The sequence below is a fragment of the Plectropomus leopardus genome, chromosome 16 (assembly GCF_008729295.1).
Source record: "Plectropomus leopardus isolate mb chromosome 16, YSFRI_Pleo_2.0, whole genome shotgun sequence".
NCBI classification, from domain to species: Eukaryota; Metazoa; Chordata; class Actinopteri; order Perciformes; family Serranidae; genus Plectropomus; species Plectropomus leopardus.
In genome coordinates, this window is record NC_056478.1 from 5,615,923 (window position 1) to 5,642,701 (window position 26,779).

The 26,779-nt window shown below is 42.2% G+C and overlaps 1 protein-coding gene across 1 annotated transcript; it reads right to left on the reverse strand.

Moving 5' to 3' along the window:
• Positions 1-1,328: 1,328 nt before the first annotated feature.
• lrfn5b (leucine rich repeat and fibronectin type III domain containing 5b) lies at positions 1,329-26,779 on the reverse strand. The gene is made up of 6 exons (XM_042504021.1): positions 26,741-26,779; positions 17,446-18,362; positions 12,164-12,338; positions 7,654-7,987; positions 4,689-4,989; positions 1,329-2,404 (listed from the first exon to the last, which is right to left on the reverse strand). The coding sequence occupies exons 2-6, from the start codon at positions 18,334-18,336 to the stop codon at positions 1,709-1,711; spliced, it is 2,397 nt and encodes a 798-aa protein (XP_042359955.1). The 5' UTR covers positions 18,337-18,362; positions 26,741-26,779; the 3' UTR covers positions 1,329-1,708.

The following is a 26,779-nucleotide window of genomic DNA, read 5'->3' on the forward strand; positions in this document are numbered from 1 at the left end:
CCTGTTTGGGTGACAGCGATTAATCTTGCATACAGTATGTGCAGATCAGTTTTCCCTGCACATTGCTATATTTTCATCCTTTGAGGTTTCATGCTGAACGAGGCATACCAGTATATAAAAATCAATCAGGCAGCATATCGGACCACCAATACACACACACACACACACACACACACACACACACACACACACACACACACACACACACGGAGCTCGTATTCCAACAGATAATGCATATCATGTCAGTCCCACTGTCAGGGAGACTGTAACCGTAGAATTAGTCGTGCACGGGTTCCCACTGCGGAGGTCGTGTTTAACCTCTCCTGCAGCAGGTCTCTGCAGTGGCTGCCGTCCGAGCGGCACAGGCGCGGCACTGTCAGACGAGTGCGGAGATGCGCAGGCGAGGGGCGTCCCCGGTGACTAGCGTGGCCTCTTTTCATCTTCTGCTTCCCCTTCTCTCTTTGAACAAACACAAGGGCTCAGGGCAGGGATCTGTCAGAGGTCCACCGCTCGCAGAGAGAGGGGGATCATGTTGCTGCAAGACTACTGAAACCCCAAATTCATTACCGCTTTTAGCTGGCGGAGCTAAAGGATGCGTCTATTGTTGTGCTCTGGAACATTTTTCGCAGCACAGAGAGGGGCTGCTCTTTGATTCTGAAATGCTGGAAATGAGATAAGTCTGAGTGTGTTCCCTTTTATCACTGGTTTATTTATACTGGTAAACATCAAACAGAAACAACAGCAAAATCAAGAGCCAACGTCCTCCCATACTTGTGATTATCGTTTCTCTTACATCGACAAGTTAATTTACAATGGTTGTCATTGGCGTGACATGATAACGTCTAAAAAATATGGAAATGCACCATTCCTCTGGATCTCATCCACACGTGATATCACTTCCCGCACCTGTCATGCTGTTGGTGTTGGCTCAATTGTCGCTCAAATCGTTTGTGACAGGAATCCTATCAGGGTTGAGTCTTTATGTAATTATGTGATAAAAATGTATCGATTCAAACCGGAGGGCAGTATTAGGCTCGAGTCGACTTGTGCCACAAAAGTACTGCATTGTGCCGCGTCTGGGGGGTTTCGAGATGAAAAGATGGAGCGCTGTCTGTCTACTACATTCTGTTCCAACACCTCTGGGATGTAAAGCACATTCGTAATCTCTCCGAACCACCACCAAGGTAATTAAGACATGTCACCGTCTGTGTGTAGAGCTGGAGACAAGAATCATGTTCAAAGTCTACAGAGATTGTATCACTTTCAGTTAACAGGCGATGAGACTGCGAATATAATAACCCCCCCCCCCCCCCCCCCGTGTGCTTCTTTCTTTGTTATAATACAGTATGTCCACGTTACTGCATTCAATACCACATGAACACTTACGGTTGTGCTGAGATGTACAGTATCTCACACAACTAAACATTTTTGTACATGATGTTATTTTATACATTGTTGTGCCTCTCTTCAAAGTTCAAACGTCGCTACAAAGACGACTGATAGGTTATAAGGTAGAAAACAAATGTGAAACGCTTCCCATAACCCCGTATGCCTTCCATGGCCCCATATACAGTATATGAGAGAAGCTTAGAGGTCCCTCAATGGCGAGCGCAAAAGCTCAAAACAAGGCATAAAATCCCTGTCTGCTCCACAACGGACCACAAATCCAATCCAAGAAAACAAGAGAACGCAGGTCATAAACTCCAAATCATAAAGTGCTCTCCAGAAGCCACTCAGAGCGGGAGAGCTTGTCCCTGGCACGGTGAATGTTTGTCGTGCTCTCCAGCTGTGGCAGCTCCCCGCTCATTGACAGGCTCCGCTTGGAGCGCAGGCTGGCCCCAGGTTTGGGGTAGGCCACGTAGCAGCGCTCCCTGTATGAGTCTGCATTGAGGGAGTGCCTACGGTTCACCCTCACTCCACCTGCAGGCACAGTCATGTAATGTCGAGAGGCCTGTTGGGGCCGTGGACCCCTGGGGACCGCAGTCCATTTGATGGGCTGGCCAGGAACAGAAAGAGCGACGGCGGTGGTCATTTTAACCTCCGATGAGTTATTCCGGTTCATGTTATCAAGCTCTACGTCCGCCTGAGCTTCGGCTCGGCGAGACTCTGAGGGTTTGGATGGAGCGTTGGAGCGTTTGGGCCTTGGGGCACCCGGGGAGGCCGGGTGCCAACTGTGACTGGCAGCAGAGGTAGAGACAGTGCAGTCGGGGACAGAGGGTTTGGTGGTGGCTACAACGACGGGCGGTCGCTGCTTGACCGGCTCGGCGGGTGGCAGGGCAACTCGGAGGCACTCCTTGTCATTCTTCTCTGGACGCAGGACCTGCTTGGAGAGGGATTTGGGAATGCCACAGCCTTGAAGTTGTCCGTCACTGCTCAGTGACCGAATATCCCCCATCTCTAGAGCCTGAGATGACGAGAGAAGTAAAGGAAGAGAGAGAAGAATTCTGTTAGACAGCCCTGATTTAGTTCGCCTGGTAAAACCATCCTGATGATGTAAACTCAACATTTTGTTTAACTCACAGGTTTCCTTGTCACCCCAAACACTTTCCTGAAATTACAATCCAGTTTGGCAAATCAAAGATCTGCACTGTAGTTGACGACATAAGTAGCCAGTCAGGGACTGTGTTGTAGCTGAAGACGTGACACGCAGGCTGCTGCTTGTAAAACAGTAATTGTGGCTCTCAGGATGATGTTTTTTTGTAGGGCCAACTCAGAAGCTAAGCTTTGACGAAGCTTGCTTCCTTCATCAAAGAGTCTATGGGATTTTTCCAATAGATTTTGGGTTAATACAGAAAGTAAGCTGTTGTGTGGCTGTATTAAGCTGTTCACCACTCCCTTTGCTCTCTCTTCTGAGCAGGGCGGAGAAACACTGTGCACTATAGCTGAAAACAAAAACACAAGACTCTCACACTGAGCTGAAATTAAAAAAGTGCTTATATCTTCTGTAAATAATGTAAATAGAGTGCCCTAGTGGTGGCGTTTTTTCTGAAAGCCAGCCTGGGAGCTAACATCGCATTTTTCTATTGAATTTTGGATCACAGCAGTAAATAACCTCTGTGGCCAACAAATGTTTATGATACTTAGACGTTTTGTTCAGCAAGATAATCTACACAAATGAACACCACTTTCAGTATTTTTGAAGCCTAAACTTAATCGCCGTAAGTAAAAAGCTAACATTAGGCCATAAACAAACTACTCTACAGTCGTGTCACCACCACTGCGAGGCTGTAAATCTGTGTTCTGCATGAAAGCTATAGTCTCATTCAGCCACTTATTAGCAATCGTCTTTTTTAAGACATTAAAGTTTCAAACTCTGCCAGTGGGGCATATACTGACATATTTTATGTTGTAGAACAAATTGTGAAAGTGTCTTTGACTTTTGTTAACCACAGACCCAATTTCAGGCTTCTAACCAAAAATTCATTAAAAAAAAACTCATTGACTTTGAGACAAGGGAACCCTCGGTGCGGGAATACAGATTTCCAGGTTTTAGGACTCATTACTGGGGTTCTATGTAAGGGAAGTTAATTCAGTAATAGAGTCGATAACAACAATTAAACCAGAACAAGAGGATACACCAGCGGAGTTTCTCTGAGGAAAAGACTTGCTCGCCGTTTTTCTGACTGGATTTGGCAAAAGCTTGTTTTGCTAACTGGCTCTGTTGGTGATGAAGATGTTCCTCAGTACAAATCAATGTTCATAGTTGTTTTACCACTGATTGTACTAATGAAGGAGCCGATACAACAGGCTTCAAAGCTGGGGATCACAGCCATGCAGATCGGTGTTCACAAGCTACCAGCTTGTATTCAGCAGTCCAGAGGCAGCTGGCTGCTGAATGAGAAATGCCGAAATATGCTGGCAACGCCATTGTATCACGAAAAACCTCATGGGGATTGTTATCAACGAGGTACATGTCAAATACTAATGGGATATATAAATAAATTGTATTTTTTAGATCTACAGTACTGTGCAAGTTTTAGGCCAACTTAAACTTTGTTATTTTTTTTAAGGTTATGATGATCATACATATTTATTTGTCTGTAGTCTCCTTACTAAAATACAACCAGAATATACAGGAAATATGTATACTGTATTAAAAACGCAAATACTCTCTTGGGCAGAAAATATGAGATTTACAATACTAATCCTCTGGTGTACTTACACCAGGTTGCATTTAAGACATGTCCAGCGCTTAATATTGATTGTTGGTGCTATGTTTTGTTATGGTTGTAAAATTACATTACGCGAAATGCTGACTAAAGTCTGAAGAAGTAATTTTATTCTGACTTTTTTGGTCTTTCAATACATCAAACATGTTCTCTGTATTCTTTGTATCTTAAAGAGACTGAGGAAAAAAAACATAACCTCATAACAGCTTTGCTGAAACACCAAATTTACGTTGGCCTAAGACTTTTGCACAGTACTGTAATGTTACTGTCTAACTGGTAATGTATTTATGTAGTAGAGGCTAGTGCTACTATCAGGACAAGAGGAAAATGTTTGTGTGTTAAGGCGAGCACTCGAGCCCACTGGAAGTGTTTCAGTCAGCAGAGTTCAGACTGATAAAGAGGGAGAAACTGAGTCCTGTGCTCACATCATCAGGGTGATTTTACCAGGCTATGATTTAGTATAAACAGAAATAATGAACAGAAAAAGAACAAAACATGGGGGAATCGTGCCAAACTGACCTTATCTGCATCTCCTTGGTTACACACCCGGTAGCGCACAATGAGGAAGATGATAAAAGCGAGCACTGAGGCTACAATAATCCCTCCAATGATAACCACGATGGTGCCCCCAAGAAACTGCGACTGCATGAAATGGCATCTCAGGTACTGCGGCTCTGTGGTGAAGTGGATGCAACCTATCACTCTGGTGGCGGTCAGCAGGGTCACCTGGTCATCGTAGATCGCCAACACGCACAGGTCATAGTGCGTACCGGCCGCCAGGTTGTTTACAAGGATGCTCTTACTCGTCGGGGGTATCATTCTGTAGACAGAAGAAAAGCGTTGTGAGATTAGGGAGGGCTAAATGAAAGGAAACAGAGGCAAATCAGATTATGCGGCTTATTGTTTTGTGGGGATAAAATGACACGACAATCATTTATCTCTCGGGGGGCTATTTAAGATCTGTCTTGGCATAATCTCTCCTGACATTTGATTTATTTCCTGCCAGCGTCTTTACTGATAAAAGGTTGCTTTCAGTCCGTCTGTTCACATCAGGATTACAGAGCCAATTCTTTAATGTCCCCTGAATTCGGTGGCCACTGCCAAACACCATATGTGAAGTTGACTTAGAAGTTCCTTTGGAGAAAAAAGGGGTCCATGAGACGATGCTGTCATATCACAGTGATTAGCACTAAATACGGAGGGAGAGAGGGCAGGCTTGAAAGAGCGCTGTGTACGCCGGTTTCTCAGATGGGCATGTGCAAAGCCTCTGATGCTTTTTGTAAAACACTGGCTGACTACTCTTTCATCTTCCTATCAGTCCGCAGCTTAGTGCTGACATTCTGTTTTGATTTTGTTGATTAAGCATTATCAAGGTTTTGCACATAGTAAATGATACACTCGCGCGAGGGGGGTGGAGATTATGAGTCGAAGAATACGAAGTCAGATGCAGTGCATTAGTCTGTCTTCCTGATAGGATTAATAGGCACCACAAATAATCATGTCGACAGCCAAGTCCAGTTCTTAATGACTAAATATCTAAAGGGATTTAAGCAATCAAAGCAGACTATAGAGGTAAAATGAGGTTCAAGGATGTTTTTTAATAATATGATTCCAATCAGCTTAAGTTTACTGGCATATACATTCAGATTCAAATTAAAGGTTTGTTTATGAGATTAAAGGGATACTTCGCAGATTTTCAACCAGCTTTGTGTCTTTACAATGTAGGCAGTATGTGTAAGTGAACTATAATAAACTTCCCTCCATCTTGCCAGTGCCCAGATCTCCCTGCTTATTTACAAGCAAAAAAAAAACAGTAGATTGTACTTCCTTTATTTTTCTACGCCCACCGTCACCACAGACACAAAAAGTGTAGAAGCAGATAGAGAAAGAGACATCCCTCTCTCTCAAACTCAGAGCAAATGATAAAATCAGGCAGAGCTGATCAAATATAAACCAAGAATCTGTTATGGCATGTATGGAGATCCTAAAAGTGTTTTGGGTTTTTTTTGGTTTGGTTTTTAAATACACAATCAAAAATTGTGGTAACAAGTTCTGATCTTGTGGGAACAAATTCTTATTTTGTGGGAACAAGTTATTTATCTTGTGTTAACTAGTTATTTGTCTTATGGGAACAAGTTCTTATCTTGTGGGAACAAGTTATTTAACCTGAGTTAACTAGTTATTTGTCTTGTGGGAACAAGCTATATATCTTGTGGGAACAATTTAATATTGTGGGAACAAGTTATTTAACCTGAGTTAACTAGTTATTTGTCTTGTGGGAACAAGCTATATATCTTGTGGGAACAAGTACTTTGTCTTGTGGCAACAATTTAATCTTGTGTGCACCAAATAATTATCTTGTGGGAACAAATTTATCATGCAGAAACAAGTTCTTATCTTGCAGGAACAAGTTATTTACCTTGTGGGAACAAGGTCTTATGTTATGGGAACAAGTTAATTTTGTGTGCACCACAGACGTATGTTGTGGGAACAAATTTGTGTGAAGCCGTAGCAGGCAAACGTCCGTATAAACAAACCAACTAGCAGCAAGTCACGAACTCTCTGAGGGGAGGTTTAGCAGTAACGACAAATAAGTAATAATGTTTTCAAATAAGCAATCAGTTTCTTTTAAAATATCACTGTCACTGTGATGTCCCTGCCTGTTTCACTGCCAATAATTTCATGTTTGTTGAAACATGATGTACTGTGGCAGCCTCCGAGCTGCTGCTCAGTGGACAGCTGAGAGGATGAGAGAGACAGCGGGAAAAACAGCATGTAGAGCCAGCAGATTTTTATTTCTAACTCGGTGAATTAAAGAAGTACTTCACTGCTGGAAAGATGGTCCTTTCATAAAACGAGGATGTCTCTGAAGTAGAAGGATGGAAATACTTTTGAAATTGGTGCCACACGACCAGAGAAAACAGAGAAAAAGTACTGTAGCACGTTCAAACAGAGTTTGCATATGTTACTCACCAGCAGGAGCGTTTATTGGTCTGGTGCTGTGAAGTGCATTCTGGTAGTTGTAGGTTTTTTACCTCCTGAACAAAAGTAAATGCCACGATACTTTGTCTCTGTTTTCTCTTGTCATGTAGCGCCAATTTTAAAAGTGTTTGTTTCCAGTTTTATGAAAAGACCAGTGAAATATTCCTAAGAGCATTTCCTCTTTAATTTAGGGACTGTACTTCACTTGTCAGACAGGGATGTGTTTTTTTTCTTTTTAATATCATGACTTTCTCCAGAACTACAAATATTAATCCTTGAGCCTCCCTGTATGACTATAAATGGTGTGATCTTGAAGATTTTGAGGTTATTTAAAATTAATACAAAATATGACCATTTAAATTTGAATGTCCTTCCCCTAAAAATTGAAAAAAAAACCTCCCTCCCCAGTACTTCAAAAAAATATTTGAAGTGCCTTCCCCATTTTGCACCAACCCCTCACATAAATGACAAACAGCCCCTCAGATGAGGTCTATTTGTGTACCTGTAAACCAGTGAATCATCATAGGTGCCGTTATATTGGATCTGGAACATGCGTATTCCAGGAATACTCCTCTGGAAGTTAAACTTGACCATGGCCGAGGTGGACGTGGCCTCAGCAATCACCACTTTCTTCTCCTGGCTCGTCTTCGCGTTCCCCAGAGGCAGCCCTCCCGCCTCTGCGCCCGTTTTAGTCACCGTGGCGATATCTGATGATCCGGGGTCGGGCTCCTGCTCCGCGACTGTGTTGTTGGTGATATGAGGGAGTTTAGCGATGACCAGATCCACCGTCTGCTGAGCCTCGCCTGCTGGGTTGGAGGCCACGCAGGTGAAGGAACCTGAAACACAAACTAAATCCATTATCTTCCCGCCTGATATTTGTTGAGATCTACAGATAAGAGCTGCAAGCCACAATAAAAACATATCTAAGTCAACATCTTGTGAGCACAAGGTAACAAAATGCTATCTCTTGGGAATTCTGAGGCTCAGTGGTAATGTTTTGCTTTCTTGCAGAGGGTGAAATGATAAGTTAATGCTGTTTTCATATCTGTGCAGTAAATACAAGTTCACAGCCAGCAGCTGGTTAGCTCAGCTAAAAGACTGGGAAAGGGTGGGAACAGCCAGCATGGCTCTGTACAAAATGAAAATACATTTTTTTTCCTTATATATAAAGTGCTTTTTATCAATCTAGATATTTTTGGTTATTGGGAGTTATCTGTCGTAGAGATGTCTTACTTCTCTCTAATATAATAAAACTAGATGGCACTCAGCTTGTACGACACACTGAGGTTAGTTTAGTGTATTTGTACACAATTAAAAACTGCATAAAATTCAGTTGAATAAAAGAAACAAAAAAAGGTGTCAGGAGAGGTCAAAAAGCCTGAGGCTTATACACAAGGTGCTCTCACGGGGTGAAAACACGAGGTGCATCTGCTCATCCATGAGTAGATGCACTGTTCCCTCTGCGCAGTGATTAGGTTGGTGGGTGTAGTTCGGTAGAAAGAAAATAGTTCCAACATTAACTGCTTGCAACAAGGTCTGTGGATTATCTTAGGTAACCGGGTCATGATTTCTGGAAAGAAACATTGCTGTTGAGTTTTTTAAATGCAATTTCTTTTTCTTTTTTCGGGGCAATTTGAGCACCGCACCTCTATGGCCGATATCTCCGACACTCAACAACTCACTCCAAAACAATCTAGACTCATAAATGGCTTTCAGGCAAGAGAAAAAATAAGCTTTTTTTCATTTTGTGGTGAACTTTTCCTTTAAATCTCCCTATCAGCACATATAAAGCTCACTAATTAACACTTTATGTCTTTTGTTTAACACATACAACATCTTAGTATAAAAACAATGCATGTTTGTTTTTTACTCCTCATCGTGGGGTTGCTCCTGGCCAAGAAATGGTATGACTCATTACCGCATAAAACCACACCTAGCCGTTTTTACATTACGTTTTTGTATGGATTAAACAAACATGATATGGGGTGTTAATTAGTGAGCTTAAGAGAGGTGCTGGAAGGTGGATTTTGTTGTTTCGACAGAGCCAGGCTAGCTGTTTCCCTCTGTTTACAGTCTGCTAAGCTAAGTGCTAAGCTAACCAGCTGCTGGCTGTGCTGCAGCTTTACTGTATATTTAACAGACAAACATGAGAGTGATAATGATCTCCTCGTCTAACTCTCAGCGAGAAAACATGTTGACATTTTTAAATGTGATGATTCAGCCATTGAAACCTTGGCTCTGTTTACACCTGGTATTAACGTGCGTCTTGAGGACAAGTGGACAACTTGTTTTCATATTAGGTGTGATTGATTAGTATTGTGTCCGAGTATATTTCCCCTCTCTCTCCATTTCCACACCGCTCAGCTTTTACATTAATGTTGTTCTGTATTAGAGGACGTGTTATATTCTACGTGATATTTTTGTTTTGCTTTAGTGTAGAAAAGGGCGCTGCAGACAGACACTGCTGCCGCAGGGACAAAATCAGCAGGGACAGGTAGAGCAGCAAGGGGAAGCTCTTCCTTTGGCCATAGGAGGAGTCTTGCTGAAACTGTTGAAGGTGCCAGCTTAAGCCAGATCTGGGTCTTTCCACAGCACGCTGCACTGGCATCTGATTTAGAGGCATCAGAGTTAAATTGAGACCGTTTCATAATCGGTCAAAACTCCTTGTATTTGCTTTAGGTAGGGTGAGTGTCCATACAGTGCTTTTTTCAGCAGAAGAGCAACAGCAGAGCGCTGGGGAGAGTTTTTTTTTAATGATTTGCTGTATACCAGGTTAGGGTTAGGGTTTGTTTCTATGTCAGCAATATCTCAGCATTAGCATTAGCCAGTAATGCTGCCTTCACAAGGACCCTGCAGACTATGGACGGCATGCTGGATGTCATTTTAATGAGAGCCGGACGCTAAAATTAGGCAAGGCTGGCAGAGAATACCCACAACAGCAACAGTAGATGGCATTGACACCCGAAGTTTTTAACCGCATATTGTGTAGCTCCCACGAAAGGGGAAAACATGGTCGATCTGGACTACAAAAAGCTAATAATTTTGGTGCAACAACAACCGTAATTTTCTCTTAAAAAACTGTAATCCTCCTGAGATGTTATAAGGAAAGCGGACATGTGGCAGGTGATCAGCGCTGAACTGGGTGGAATACCAGCTGGATAATATGGAGTTTAACAATCGTTTAAATTGCTACAATAATTACATAAAATAATCGACACGAGATAATTGCATTTAATACATCATTCCATTTTTTTGACACATCACCATGGCAACACATCATCATTATATTTTGACGTCCTGCCATTCCGTCAGTTTGAGTTTAAACTGTTTCGTCCAGGAGGTGTCGTCGGTCTGCCGTCAACCGTTTGCCGGTTTCATTTTAACGCTGCATAAGGTCGCGTCACTAGGTCAACAGAGGATCGACTACACCGTTAACAACAAGCTCACAACAGTACGGTGATGAAGACACAACACACACCAGCAACGTCCAGCATCCGCCAGCCGATCTGCTCCCACAAACGTGTTTCTCTGTCTTTGTTGTGACAGTAGTCTAGCTGAAGGAGTGGCAGTGACAGATGATCGACTCTGATTGGCTCTGAGGTGATGCTCAGCTGGCGACTTGCACGCTTGCTCTATAAAGTACTCACAAATGGACTTGAAATCAGCAACACAACATGGATTGGAATTATATTCCTCATGTATTGTGACTAGACCGAGGTTTCTCTGAATGTATGATATTGATGATGTGAATGTGTTTCTCACATAGCAGTGTTTGTCGGAGCCGTTATACGGTCGATTATTGTGTAGTCTTTCTAATGACTGCTGGTGGGCGACCTTACAGATGTATTTTTAATGTGTTTTTTATGCTTTTCTGCAGATTGTTGAGAGCTTGAGAATGCAAGACAAATTTCAGTGAAAAAGACAGTAAAGTATCATCTCGTCTCGTTTCATCTTATCCCCAGCGCCTCTCTGAAAAGCTGTGCAGAAGCTATCATATCAGGGCGATTGCGGGTCTAGTGTGAGCATGGTGTAAGTCTGTCTGTTCACACCGGGCATTAGAATGCGTCTCGAGTGACCACCTGTAATCTGATCTCAATTCGCAGCTCTTTATGTAAAGAAGATGCAAATTATTTCTGTGGCCAAAGAACAATTGCATTGTTGTTTTTAACCAGCATAAGGCAGCAATTCAAATCAGCAATGTCTTATAGTGTTTAGAGGGTTTGTCGTATTATACAAACACTTCAGCACCGATTGAATTGTTTGCCTCTTGTGGACAGACTGTGGGAGATTGTGGATGGTTTCAAGGAGAGATGGAGGTCCCCCCAATGCGGGGAGCAACAGATGGCTCTCGCATCCCCATCACTGTCCCCTTTTACAACGCAAAGGATTACTTCAACCACAAAGGAAGTCACTCCGTCATCTTACAAGCTGCTTTGGATCACCTCTCGGTGAGTAACACACACACACACACACACACACACACACACACACACACACAAGAAGAGGATGTCGACTGAGCAGACGGTCCTTCAACATCACCAAGGCTGGGTATTGTTTAAAAAATTAAGATTTTTTGTTCCTTAAAAGGAATACCAATACTAATAACACTTAATTCGGTACGCATAATGTGAATGGCGTGGTGTATATACTGTAAAACTTCAGTTAACCCTTTAAAACCTGGTTTAATTGCCTTGATTTCCCTCAAAAACATGGGCAGAAGGCGATCTGATCACCAAAGACATGATGTTAATAAAAGGTGTAAACAAGGCCATAAAGATGTGAGAAAGCACATTTTTATACATGTCCAAAACGAAGCCAACAAGGTGAAAAGGTCACTTTTCATTCCTCTGCGACCTCAGTCGGTGTGCGAGCCGACACTCCTCCACACTCTAAACTTTTATCGCCTGATGTAGACACACACTTCAGCCCGATAGTCTTCTGCGTACACAAGCAAACAACTCATTTTGTTCAGTCAACAACACAAGCACAGCCCCCCTGGGGAGTAAACAGACCCGAGTCCTTGACAGTGCTGATGAGGATGTCCAGCGTGCCGTCTGTGTGGACCGCAGCCCGGGAGGAGTTGGACATAAGGCGTCCGTCGGGGGCGATCCAATGGATGATGGGGTCGGGGTCGCCCCTGGCTTTACAGCGTAGAGTCACACTCTGACCCTCCAAAGCTCGCAGCTCCTGAGGAGAGGGAGTAAAAGCGGTTAGCTGGATGTTAAGAGACACACTGATTAACAATGTGAATTATTTTTTTTTGTGCTGTGTTCAGACGCCTTTCACAAGCATTTAAAGCTTTGAAACACGGGTACATTGGTTTGATTTCTTTCAAAAACATGAGAAAAAGGCAATTTGCAAGTTAGCTCTAAATGTCCCACAAATTGCAAAAACAAAAGGGAAAGAAAATGACCTGAAAATTATATTATATAATAATAGAAAATCATCAGGGAAACATATCAGAAAATGATTTTAATAATAAGGGTAATTACATTTTTTAAAATTGGGATACAAAAAAACCCAAACATATTATTGTTATTTGTATTATTTTATGTTAGGACTTTTTCAGGTCATTTCATGTTTTTGTTCTTTTACCTTTTTTTTCCAGCTAATTGACTGTCTAATTTCTTGCTAATTTTCAGGTCATTACCTGTAAGAAGTTAAGTAGTTAATTAAAAAAATATATATAATTAAACATGTAATTCTGATCATTATTAATGTAGTTTTAAGCTTTTTTTCTTCTTTTCCCTAGACATTTCTCCCTAAGATAATCTTCTAAATCTAATATTATTTCTTGCAATTTGTGGAACATTAATTACCAAGTTTCTCATTGCTTTTTCCTGCATGTTATTTAAATAAATTGTATCACTTTGCTCAAGGTTCAAAGGTTTAAATACCTGAAAGCACCTGAAAGCAGTACAAGAACATTTAACCTAGGTTTCAGTGGGTTAAATAATGCAAGAAAACACAAAAAATGAAAAACATCTCGGTCAAACAGTGATTCTCTGTGCGGTAAGTTTGGCTCAGATGTTTAAATAAATGCCCTTATTGATAATGTTGTGTTTAAAAGCTTTATTTCTCTGTAAATATAACTAACAATTGATCATTGTCGTGATATTGAATTAGCATGCTTATGAAGGCAATATAATCAATGTGACAGTGTGTTTGATGGAGTCCAAGTAAAACATAATTTCCTCTGCAATTATGCAAAGGGAGTCTCCTGAATGTAAATTAGGCGATATAGCTGTATTTATTTGGCAAAGATTTGATCAGATAATTTTGTTTGGATGCATGAATCAAGAGGCTAAATCACTGTGAGCTCTGCCGCTGTAATAAGAGCTCCTGCAAATATCTTTATTAAATTAAACGATAACTGAGAAAGAAGAAGAACTTCTCGAAAACTCTCCACAGGCCACAGTTTGACTCCATATTTTAAGTGAGTCCAATATATTTAGTCCAATATATTTTACAATATTCAGTTAGCCGAGCGGCCCAGATGAGTCCCACACGTCTTGTACAGTAAGACTCTTCTGGCTCGAAAGCTAATATTTGGTGTGACAGTCAAAGAAAGCACAAAGTGCCACCTAGGATTAACTGAGTCAGAATCCAATGCCTGGCTCACAGAGTAGTGAGTGCTGTGTCTTACCGCACACACGGCTCAATTTGGTGGCTCAGGCGCCAGAATAGGGGGGATAACGAGACATTTCACTTTCAGTGCGCACAAGAAGACACCAAAGACTCCATTATTGTAAGTGGTGGACAAAGTAACTCACACTCTGGAGTCAAAGTATAGATACCTCTGGTCAAATATCACTCTAATATAAGTGAAAGTTGCTGAGTCAAATTATTTCTTGAGTTAGAGACAGCTTTGATATTACACACACTCTTATCGCTCTGCGCACAGAAAGCGCTTTTCATAATCAAGCTTTAAAAATGGTATACATTAATATTATTTTCTACTTTCAATTTCATTTGAATTTTTTTTCATCAACATCAGTCCTAATCATAAATATCAATACCCTTTAAATGCCAGGTTTTTGTCATGATGCCACTATGCTTTTAGATTAAAAAAACACACACACACACACACAAAAAGAATTACTTTCAATATAGTACATGCAAAGTAGATTTTTTAAAAAATCACAGCCTGGGATAGGTCAGTGATTTGCAGCAACATTGATTGTGACAGTGCAGCTAGTTGATATAGCATGTATTTTTTCCATGTGACAAATATGATAAAAATTTTGTCATCAGGTTGAAAATAGTAAAAATGACAAATTCCAAGGCAAAAAAACAGAATGAAACCCACAAATAATACAATGCATGTTTAATGCTTTGATGGCCGTGGGATCCAAAAATTGCAGTTTGAATGGCTTTCAGTGATGCATTTTTTTGGCACTTTACAGTATAAATTTGACAATTTTGTCTAAGCTGTGTATTTTAGACCTGTTGTAGGAGCCAAGCTGGAAATTCCAAGATTAAACAAAAATACACAATCTTGCCAAAATTTAGAAGAGAGAAAGGAGCGTCTTCTTTTGTATATTGTCACAATACATCTACAGATCCAAATGACTCTCAAACAACCCACAGGATGCACAGACTTGCTTTTCTTAACCTGTAGAATGAAAAACCTGTTGGATATGGATGGCAAAATCTTGTAGGCTGTGATGACGTTTTTGCACAGTAAACAGCAATCATTTTAAGGATATGAATTCAGTCAGTCAGTCATTTTCTGTAACCGCTTGTCCTCGTAAGGGTCGCGGGGGGGCTGGAGCCAATTCCAGCTGTCATCGGGTCGCCAGACTATCGCAGGACAACCAGTCACACTCACAGTCACACCTAAGGGCAATTTAGAGTCACCAATCAACCTGAGCTGCATGTCTTTGGACTGTGGGAGGAAGCCGGAGACACGGGGAGAACATGCAGACTCCGCACAGAAGGGTCCCCGCCCGGACCGAACCCCGTTCCAACCAGGTTTCGAACCAGGGACCCTCTTGCTGTGAGGCAACAGTGCTAACCACGACGCCACCGTGCCGCCCGGATATGAATTCCTTATCTGAAAAACTTCAAACATGGAGCTGATCTCTATCTGCAGCCGTAGCCATCACTAACACCACGCCGCCCGCTGATGACCTCTGCCCACTCTGAGTAACACGTGCGAGGTCAACAATCAAATTTGCTGATCATTTGCTGATTTCAAAGCAAATGTAACAAATAACGAGAGGGTTCACAGAAATGTAGAGGAGTCAAAAGTACAATATTTGTCTTTAAAATGTACAGTACTTATTTAAATGATTAAATGTATTTCGTTAGTGTCCACCACTGATTATTGTCAACCAATGAGCACTGCCAGATCACAGTCAGGTGTGTCCTGCCAAGTGCATCGAGAGAGTGCCAGAAACACTTGTGGTAGTTTTGGACACATGGTGAAATCAGAAAAAATGCATTATCATGGGTGAGTGCAATAAAACCTGCAACAATCACGGTTTATTACATTTACTACTTTGACCCTGTGTAATCACAGAGCTCCCTCCGTCATGATGCACTGACAGTTTTGGGAAGAAAGCAGACAGTTTTTATCAGAGAAATTCGATGGTTGTCTGGGACTTGATGGAAATTATTTTTAAACTTTATTTTGGAACCTGAACAGTCTCTACCACCACGATTACTCATCACATCTACAGCACTGTGCAAAAGTCTGAGGCGACCTTAAACGTTGTTATTTTAGTGGGGTTATAACGATCATACAGTTATTATTTCTCAGTAGTCTCTTTACTAAAATATAACCAGAACATGCAGGGAATGTGTATACAATGTTAAAAACACAAATATTTAAGAATATAATATAAGACTTCAACTGGCTGAAGTTGCACGTGTTTAGTGTGACCTCCCTTTCCACTGAGCGTGTCTTGAACTCTCTGGGCAGAAAACATGAGATTTTACAGTTATTATTTTTTGGTGTATTTTAACCAGGTTGCATTCAAGACATGTCCAAAGCTCCATATTGATTGTTTCACACACACACACACACACACACACACACACACACACACACACACAAAATGTTTAACACTATATTTTGACTTCAGTTTGAACAAGTGATTTTGTTCTGAATTTTTAGGTGTATTAATGCATTGTACATGTTCTCTGCAGTCTTTGTTTGTATCTTAATGAGATTGACTGAGAAATAAATTAATACATAACCTCAACTTACCTAAAATAACAAAACTTTTCTTTTTTAGATAACAAATCTATGGTGGCCCAAGACTTTTGCGCAGCACTGCACCTGTATTATAATTAAAAAGTATGAACGTCATCTAAAAAAAGATAATGAGCATCCATTATTTCGATTAAAAATGATACTTTACTACTACTTTGTATGAGCAGACAAACTTTGGTAAACCACCTCCATCTAACCGGTGCCCAGTTATCCCTCCTCTGCCACAGAGAGTTTTGCTTGCTTTTGAGCTGTACTTCCACATTTTCATATTTCTGGCCGCCACCGCAAACACAAAGAGAACATATTTTAATGCCCTGTTTAGCTGTGATGGTAAAAGCCTGGGGAACAGGAAGTGGGCGCCTCACTGCGTCCTGCACTGTGACAACGGAGGCCGAGAAAAACTAGATCAAACGCTGATCAAATATAAAACAAGATTCTGTCACTGTGTTGCCTATTTCTTGCCTTGTACCCTGAAAGTTTTGAAAAAGTTGTTGAATTTTGTTTCACAAACCTGTATAATAACACACCATGTGATCAATGACTGTTGGAAATTTGAAAATCCAATGATAATTTCTGTTTTGTTTTTTTATTTATTCTCGCTGTGATAAATGGCATAATTATTGGTGATTTTTAAAAAGTGGCATGTTTTCTTCACAAAATTCTTCTTCTTATTTTTTTATTTTAAATTGTATGCCCCTCTCCTAACCCAAAATAAAAAGCATAACAACCTCTTTAGTGTTAAAAGAAAAAATGGACATGCCTCCTTCTTTCTGCACCCACCCCTTCCCCCTGACAACTAGCCAACAGTCTCTTAGTTATATTAAAATATTAATTTCTAATCCTGTTCTAAATTACTTAAATATATATATTAAAAACCTATAAATTAGTGCTGTAGAATAATGAGTAATGATGGTTGTTTTAGTGAAAGTACCGTCTTTACAATTTGCCTCAAAGTCATGAAAATGTATAGGTAAAAATGTGTATGAACGCCGACTTCTTTAAACTGTCACTGTAACAGAATACAGTTACTCATATTTTGCTCACGGTGCACACGGCTTAATTTGGAGGTTATACCTGAGAGTGCCTGGTGATGAGAGGAGGCTCACACAGGAACTCTTCCTCGGAAACGGTCCAGAAATAGCGTCCGGCGAGGTGTTGCGGCGAGGCGCAGGTCTCCAGATCGTCCTCCCTCCGCAACCTCCGCAGCCAGAGCAGCTCACAGTTGCACCTCAGCGGGTTCCCTCCGAAGCTCAACGCGAACGACGTCGGCCCCATTATCCCCGAGGTGGCCAGGACCCCCGCTCTCTGGAAAATAGGGTCAGGCGGAAGCTTCTGGAGCTTGTTGGAGGTCACGTCCAGCCTCTTGAGCTTCTGCAGCCCAGAGAAGGTGCCCTCTGGGATGTAGCTGAGCATGTTGTGGTCCAAGTTGAGCGTGTGGAGGTTGGACATCCTCTGAATGGCCACCCAGGGCACGCTTTCCAGGTTGTTGTAGGATAAATCCAGCTCCTCCAGCGCCGTCAGGTCGTTAAAGGCCCCGTTCTGGATGTGTGTGAGCTGGTTGTTGTTGAGGATGAGGTGGTGCAGCTTGGACATGCCGCTGAAGGTGTCGTTGATGATGCGGGACAGACGGTTGCTGTCGAGGTGAAGCGCTCGCAGGTTCTCCAGGTCTTTGAAAGCGTGGGGCGCGATGGATCCGATAGTGTTTCGGGAGAGCGTCAGGTCCACCAGCTTGGTCATGTTGGCAAAGTCTTTGCGTTTGATGCTGGTGACAAAGTTATCCCCGAGTCGCATCTCCACCGTGTGCCTGTCGATGTTCGGGGGCACGAAGAGAAGCCCCTTTTTGTCGCACAGAGTCGCCAAGTTGGGGTTAAGCACCTGGCAGACGCAGCGTTTGGGGCAGACCTGAACTTTGTGGGCTTTCACAGCCACACCCAGGACTATCAGATAAACCAGGAGAGACTCCATCAGGCTCTTCAGTCACGTTAATACGCCTAAAAAACATCAGAGCAGAAAGAGAGAAAGAGAAAGGCGTATTATTCATTCAGCAGTTAACCCTTTGAAACATGGATTGACATCACTTTTCTCGTGCTGCGTTCAAGTGTCTTTGAAAACCTTTGAACCCTGAGCTCATCGGCTTGATTTCTTTTGAAAACATCAAGGGAAAAAAGCAATGAGCAACTTGTCAAGAAATGTCAAAGAAATTGCAACAAATTGGTAATTTAGAAAATTATTTGTCAAAAGCTAGGGAAAAACTTTTAAAACCAAAACATGTTTATAATTATCATAAATATTTTAGGGAATTATTGTAACGTTTTTTTTTAGATAATTTCCTTTTTTTATTTTTACTTTATTGTGCTTATTTTCAGGTATTTGGTAATTTCTTGTGAATTTTTAGTTGCTCATTGTCTTCTCATGTTTTTTAAGGAAATCAAGTCTATTTCCCCAGGTTTCAGAGGGTTTAAGGGATACTTTGCAGATTTTCAGCGTTGTATCATAACAATTTGAGTAGTATGTGTAAATGAAATTCCTTCCATCTTGCCAGCACCCAGATCTCTGTGCTCATTTTCCATTTTTGTGCTCAAACTACATATCATACTTCCTCATTTTGTATGCCCGCCACCACAGACTAAAAAGAGTATAAAAGTGGACTGAGAGAGAGCCGCCCCTCTCTCTCAAATTCAGATCAAACGGTATAACTAATGATTGCAGATCAAATGTAAACCAAGTGGCTGTTACTGAGTTGCCTAAAATGTTTTCAGAAACACATTTTAATGCAGTGTTGAACCACAACACGAGATAGTTGGTTACCAGCTAGTAAAAGTAGTAACTCATACTACTGTTGCAATCATGTAATGTCCAAATAATCGCAAAAATGTACAGACTCTGATGTCATAAATGCAGAAACATGGCAGATAAAAGTAAATGTTTGGTTGATGGTAAGAAAAGTTTTGATAATTCATGTATTGCATATCAATTTTTGCTCTAATTTGTAATATTGAATCAGGTTTTAACAGTTAATTGTTGTCATCTTGGAGCAGGTTTAGACCTGGTATTAACATGCGTTTTGGTGATCCAAACAGCAGAGACACATCAGAGTTCACACGTCTGCCTATCATGAGTCTCCAGCTGACCACAGTTCAGATTTCCCGTGCATAGTAATGATGTAAAGCTGCTCTGTAACATGTTTGTTACTTGTGTCGTTACAGCTGGAGATATCTCTGTCGGCAGAAATCAACATTTCTCCTTCCATCCTGCACTGGTAATGTAGTCCTCGTCGGGGACGCATCAGGACACATTAGCGTTTCCGTGCAAAACTTATGTGTCCCAGAACCAGCTCGGTAAGTGGTTTAAGTGATCGGATCTCAATGTGTGCTAGTGGTTGTTGTGGTTGTACTGTATGTTGCTGGATGTAGAGCACAAGTCTTGATGCCTAATTCTGATTTGTTGCCTATATCTGATTTTTTTTGCTTACATCTTCTCTTAAAAGTGACTCAAATCCATTTAAAACCGCTTAAACTTTGCTTACACGTGTGTAAATGGAAACTGAAATGTCTCCATAAATGTGTTTGTTTCAACATGAACTCAGTTACTTCGCCCCAAAGGCTTAAAAAACGTAATCTCTGCATTGGACCACTGGCTTGAACCCTCGTCTTCCATTGTTGTATTTTCCACTTTCCAAGCACGTGTAATTATGCCGTGAAGGGACAGTTCACCCTAAAATAAAAATTCAGTCATTATCTTCTCACCCTCGTGCCGATGGAAGTTTGAGTAGTTTGTCAGCTTGGGCTACAGACTCGTTGGCAGATTTCCAAATCATATCTTGATTTATTTCCATATATGAATGAGACCTAACTGAGAATATCTGATTCATGTGCTTTTTTGCTGCTTACACATTCATGGTACATATTCAATCCGTGTGCCACATGAGAGGAAAAAATCGTGTCACCTGAACAATGTAGTGTAAATCCAGCCTTTAGCGCTGTCCACTTTTAATTGGATCACTCAAAATGCATGTTAATACCAGCTGTACACAGTGTTTTTAGTGACCTAGATAAGTTATAAGATATTTATCAATATATAAAAAGTCAGGTAAAGTAATATTTTTGTAGTTTTAAGGTATGCACGGGTGCAGTAACAGCTCTCAAAGTTTGTGCTTTCAGGCTCCCGTAACACTGTCATTGTTTGAATGAAAGGCCAAACTGCAACAAAAGTGTAACATTTAATGCAAGAAGTGTTGCCGTGTAAACCGCTCTTTAGTTTTCCAACTTGCCATACTGGAACTCGGATCAGTTCTGGTGTGACACCATTACCAGCCCTTAACTTTGACTTCAGAGGTAAAAGTAAATGCCACAGCCCTTTTATGTAGCACCAGTTTCAAAAGTATTTGTTTCTTTCTGCTGCAAAGAAAGCCCAGTTTTTTGAAAATACCGTCTTTACAGCAGTGAAATAAGTCTCTAAAGGATACAAAGCATGAAAACTGCGATTGTTTTTTGAATCATCTTTATCAAACTGTAATTTCTGTAGCTGGATAATCACACGTGCACTGAAAGCTCCCCTTTAAAAAAAAAGGAGCGGGGGGATTCTGCTGTGTACAGTTAAAGCTTTTCTGCTAGATTTGAAACACCATCACTGCCAGCTCACAGCTGAGATTCACAGAGAGTCCAAACTCTAAGCAGGCAGCTAAGCGAGTCAATGCCTGAACAAACAATAAACGCTGTGCAATTAGACATGAAACTAATTAGTCACCTGCAGTCTTGAGAGTGAAACATCCCCAGTAATCTTGTATGATTTTTGTGACAGCTCTCCTTTTGATCCCTCCGATCATACTTTTTTGATATGATAATGCCGGCCCTTTTATGTTTGTGTACAGAAGGATGAAAGTCTAGACTGGCAGTCCAGGGCCTCGTCAGAATTAGACTGATATCTCCCAGGATCATATCGCCAGTAGGACGGGATGATTGGGCCCAGTGCCTGGGTGAGGATGTGCTATGCCTTGCTATTGATTTTCTCTCTGCTCTCTGTGCTGCTACTCTTACTTATGACACAGCTGAGATGGGGGATAAGGAGGGATCCATTTGATGAATCCTGAGACCTTGTCAGGGATATAGCATGTCATAAAACTAAGACAGTGGAGATCCGATCACAGCTCTGCAGGTGCGGCGCACAGTGTACCAGAGCGGGAGTGACATTAGCCGTGATTATTTTTAGAACTGAAATTTAGTGTCATTTTGGTAGAACATGCAATATTCAGCCCCTCTGGGTGTCCCGTTACAGCACACAGAAAGGAACACCAATCCGATCAAACACGGGGAACAAGAGATCCAATCCCACAACTGTAGTAAAAACACAAAGGCTAACCTTTAAATACAGAAGAGAACGGCTGATTTATGATTATAGCTTTCTGTGGTCCGCTGGTAATGTCTCCATTGTCGACGTCGGGTCTTGGAGAGTGTGCATAAAAATCTTGCCTCAGCAAAGAGCCCGCCAGCTGAGTGCCTTCATGCTTCAAAAGGCCTCTCTTGCGCCGGAGCTGTGACACACAACTCACGGTGTAATAACCTTGACAGTCGGAGGATGAGGGAAATATCATGGATTGAAGGAAACACACAGGATGGGAGTGACATGCGTGCCATGTGGGGGCATGTTCTTAACGTCAGGAGGGGAGCGAAGGAAGCCTGGTGGCGTCTGTTGACAGCTGGATAAAATGTATCGCAGCTCCGACACGGAGGCAGGAGAGAGGTCGCCTGAAAACGGCCCATAATAGCAAAAGGAGCAATGATATCATTGGAGGGAGTGCGCTGGGTGTGACATTTTCATGAATATTGCTGATCGAGCAGCAATGAATTAATGTCTTTCTCGACCCATTTTTACAGGGGACTCACCTAGTCACACAGGGGCCCCGTTTGCTGGATTGCAGTCTGGGGTGCTGTGGTGCCGAGATCTGAGCAAATGGACAGTGGAGTCATTATTAAGTGTTGTCTCCTTAAAGCTGGCAGATGACTTCAGTGTCAAGCTGCAGAGAAACTGTACGGAGCCTAACTGGAAACTTTAATACCGGGATACTACACTTGCGTTGCATGGGGGCCACTATTGTAAAATACCAGGAGGCCAGGGGCCGGTTGCAGCAGCTCCATACATGTGTCTAGGATTTTAAGAATTTTCTGGGATTTTAGGATGCGTCTCAGATTTTAGGAAGTTTCTCAGATTTTAGGACTTTTCTGGGATTTTAGGACGTTTCTCAGTTTAAAGGATGTTTGCCAGAGTTTAGGACATTTCTAGGATTTTAGGACATTTCTCTGGTTTTAGGACGTTTCTGGGATTTTCGGACATTTCTTGGATTTTAGGATGTTACTGGGATTTGTGGACATTTTTCAGATTTCTGGACATTTTTCAGATTTTAGGACGTTTCTAGGATTTCAGGACATTTCTAAGATTTAAGGACGTTTATCAGATTTTAGGATGCTTTTAAGATTTTAGCACATCTCTAGGATTTTAGGACATCAGGGTGTTAGCTAGGACCTCTGTTCAGGGATGCGGAGGATCCTCCACTGGCACTTTCTATGATTAACAAGCTCTACTTTGATGCTGTTTTACGTTCTCTGGCACCTTGTGTACAAAAAGTACAAAACAATTTGCAGTTTGATTCACCTCATTAGAAAATAGTTGGGGGGCCACTCTGCACCCTGTCAGGGGCCAGATTTGGCCCGCAGGCTTCATGTTGAGTATCACTGCTGTATGTGTAGTGAGGCCGAAGTGGAAACTTTAATATCTACTCTTTGTGCGTATCCGAGGAGAGCGTCTAAAAGGTGTAGGTGTGTTCGTGTTGCCAACCACCTTCTGCTCTGACTCTGAATGGCACGGCCTCTGGATGTGCAATGAGGCGGAGAGGACCTGCTACTTCCAGACTCGAATGGCGCTGAAGACGTGATATTGATTCACTCTGTGGAGATGGGGCTTTTTTTTTTCTTTCCGCTCGCTGAAAACTCAGCCAAACGTGAAGAGAATGGTGGCAACGGTAATCCCTACAAAATTCGCTCTGTGAGGACAAAAGGACAGCCCCCTTGCCAGTGAGACGGGGCCGGAAATGTCTTCCGCCGTCTCCCCTAATTTGCATTTAATTACGGTTTGTTCCACGGAGATTTGCATAACAGGTTGCACTCATCAGGTACATGAACAAATAAGTAGATAATCAATCAATGCATTCATCAATCACGCACTTCATCTTTAAATGTCACACCCCCAGAAAAATCATTATCCTCCAGGTTGGGCTGTTCATTATGGCGAGGCGACTTGGGAGGGCCACGAATAAACAAGAAAACTGATAATCTAGTGATGCATTAACCATAATCTCCTTCATAGTCAATCAAATGTTCGTTTACTACCTCTGAGCGGGTGTTTTCGCCCTCGGAGGACAGAGCAGACTGACAGCACACACCCACACACGCACACCGGTGGGTGGATTTGTGCCTAATAGAGGGAGCTCACTACACAACAACCCCCAGCGATGGAGACAGACATTCATGCGCAGCAGCAGCAGCAGCAGCAGTAGCAGCAGTAGCAGCAGTAGCAGTACACTGTAGGAAAGGATATCTATGGTGTCCCTGGGGCAGCATTCGCCAAGAAAAGCCTTATGCAGCATACTGCATGCCAATCGTCCGGTGAGGTAATGGGGGATATGTTTTCAGATGGTCGAACTTATGCTGGAGCTCATGTGAGAAAGCCTCTGCAATCCACGTCTGGGCAGGGAGTCAGGGAAAGCAGCTCTTGCGAGGGGGGAAGTTAATGAGATGAAGTCTGCTTGGTATGCCTCCACACAGGTCGACACGATGGCAGCGTCTCACCTGCGCTGCTCAGGGGGAAGCAACTGGACGTGTGCCGCTGCCAGAAATAAGCTCTGTTGTGTCAAGGAGGTAAACTGATGCTGCAACATGATGGTAAAATGGTATCGACAAAGCAGTGAAACAGGTCCTCAGCCCGCCTGAGAACCAAATGGAGCTGCTGCAGCTGCTGGAGAGGATCATATTCTGACTGAGCTGCTAGAAATTTTTGCCGGGTAAACGTAGTCCAAACATCCTGACCAAACACTGATGCCGTTATGGAGCGTCTAACTAACACATCTGTGTTTGTGAATGAGGGTATGTGCTGCTGTGACACCCTTTTCCTACAGAGTCTGCCAATGTTAGAACGCAGTAGCTCTTGGGTGACAGCCTTGATGCCATGGCAACACAGAAAACGTCAGTTTTGGGTGAGATGTAATCAGCGGCTCGTTTTCAGATCACCTAATAATATTTAGAACAATGGAGGTTGTGTCTGAAGGCCGGAGCAGACTCATTGTACCTTTTATGACCCTGCAGTGATGAGAAGAAAGGAGATTGTGAACTCAGCTAATTTTGCATTGGATTCAGTGTTTGGAGTGACTGAATCATTACCGTTTTCTCAGTCTTGCGCATAATAAAATCCTAAATGATTTGATGTGGCGCTACTTGAAAATATTTTTGTGTGTATCTGTGTGTGTGTGTGTGTGTGTGTGCGTGCCAGGGGTGTAGCATACTAAGCAGACCCCACTGCATCAATAGAAGTGCTGTTCATCAGCACTTACAACTCCCCCTTTGCAAGTGTTTTCCTTCACACGCTATCACAGGAATATTCACTGATACCTTCATATGCTGGAAATCTTGAGACCGGAGCAATAAATAAACAAACACGCTTCATATTTTAGACGCTGAGGGTGAATGGGGCCAAATTGAAATGCCGATCACAGACTTTGGATCTTAATTCTTGCACCGTGGTGACATGCCCTGATGTGAGGGGGCTTATGACCTGAGATTTTCTTCCGGAAAGAGCGATGCAGAATCCACAAGCACCGCCTCTGAATACCAATATGGCCTCGTCAAGCGAATATTTTGCACAGTATGGGCCTGCACGCCCATAGGCGTAGATTTCGAAAAGGGGGGCGGCGCAGGGGACACATCCTTCTCGATATTTAGAGCGTGCATTTGTCTCTTCCACAATAAAAGCATGAAAGTAGCATAGGACTTCTATTTTGATTCAATTAAAGACAAAATGATGCAGAAAAGGTGCAAACTGATGCATAAAAATCACTAGAATGCAGAAAATTAAGTGTTTGACCCTCAAAATTTCCTGTTTCATACATGTCCCCCTGAACATGCACACTTGCACATGTCTGTCAAATCAGTTCCCAGGAGCAGTTTCAGGTAGAAGAAAAAGAAAAATCCTTGAATCTCATTGTGAAAATACCATGCTCTATCTATATGTGTGGAAATTAGGACAGCCAAAATGAAATCTGTGATCACTGGTATCTGTTTTTCCCTCTTTCAAAGACACTCAGGATCCTGAGTTTTTTTAACCTCACACAGCAGCAAAATGGTTAAATAATGCATAATCTTCTCTCCTTATTGTGTTGTATAATAAAAACAACAACTCTCACACAGTGCATGCACACAGCATGTGGACCAGGTGTAAGTTTGAGACGGTCCCAAATCTTTGCAAAAGCACAGAGACAAAAGCGTATTTTGCAACGAGTAAAAATTTGGGTCAGTGAATGTAGAGCTGGTCTGCAGAAACAGCCTCGGTGCTGAGGAACCACACATCACTTCTTCGTCTTCCCTCAGTGAAAGGTAGCAGCACATGAGCCACATCACTGAGTGCATTAACATAGCAGCGAGAGCAAAAAGAGGCAGCAAAATGAGGCGTGGGCCTGATTTTACTGGTGTAGCAGTTACACTGGTGCCTCGGGCACTCATGAATAATAAGATCTGTGATAACCAACACTCGACACAAGACATTATACCTCACCCTTCGTAAAAAAAAAAAATGAAAATAAAAATCAGCAAGATCATATTTTCACCTGTCTTCATCAGTCACCTGGCAACACCACTGCCCACATCCTGTCATCAGATTTGTTACTAATTTAGACTTTATCACACCTTAGTGACTGATTTGCATATCACAGAGCAGCAGGATCCTCTGTGCTGATAAAACGCACAACAAAGAAACACATCTGAAATCTTTATCCTGCAGAGAGGATATTTATCTGAGGGAGACACACAGAGAGAGAGGCTGAATAATGGCCACATTAGGCATGATGCTCAGTTTCACCTGTAGGGAGAGAAAAAACAGCACAGAATGCAGCCAAGTGGAGACTAAAAATAAAAAATTGCTATCAGACGGAGGCGATTGAGGAGGTTTTTTGACCTTGCGGTACAGGTCCTGGGCTGGTGGCCACAACCCCTGTCACGGGGGAAAATGTGAACCCCCTCAGATGGGTCCTGAGAGAAGTACTTCAAGTCAATATCTTTGAAAGAGCTCCCCCCAAAAGAGTTCAGAGGCAATAAATGATTGAATTTACCTTGCAGATGAAACATCAAGCCCAGTCAGAGGAGGGTGG

Bases quoted from the DNA above. Each gene is read 5' to 3' on its own strand.
- lrfn5b (XM_042504021.1), bottom strand. From the start codon at position 18,336: ATGGAGTCTCTCCTGGTTTATCTGATAGTCCTGGGTGTGGCTGTGAAA. The intron at 12,339-17,445 runs GTATAACCTCCA...CCCTCTCCTCAG, and splicing joins TCATCACCAGGCACTCTCAG to GAGCTGCGAGCTTTGGAGGG. The intron at 4,990-7,653 runs GTACACAAATAG...TTCTGTCTACAG, and splicing joins GATGATTCACTGGTTTACAG to AATGATACCCCCGACGAGTA.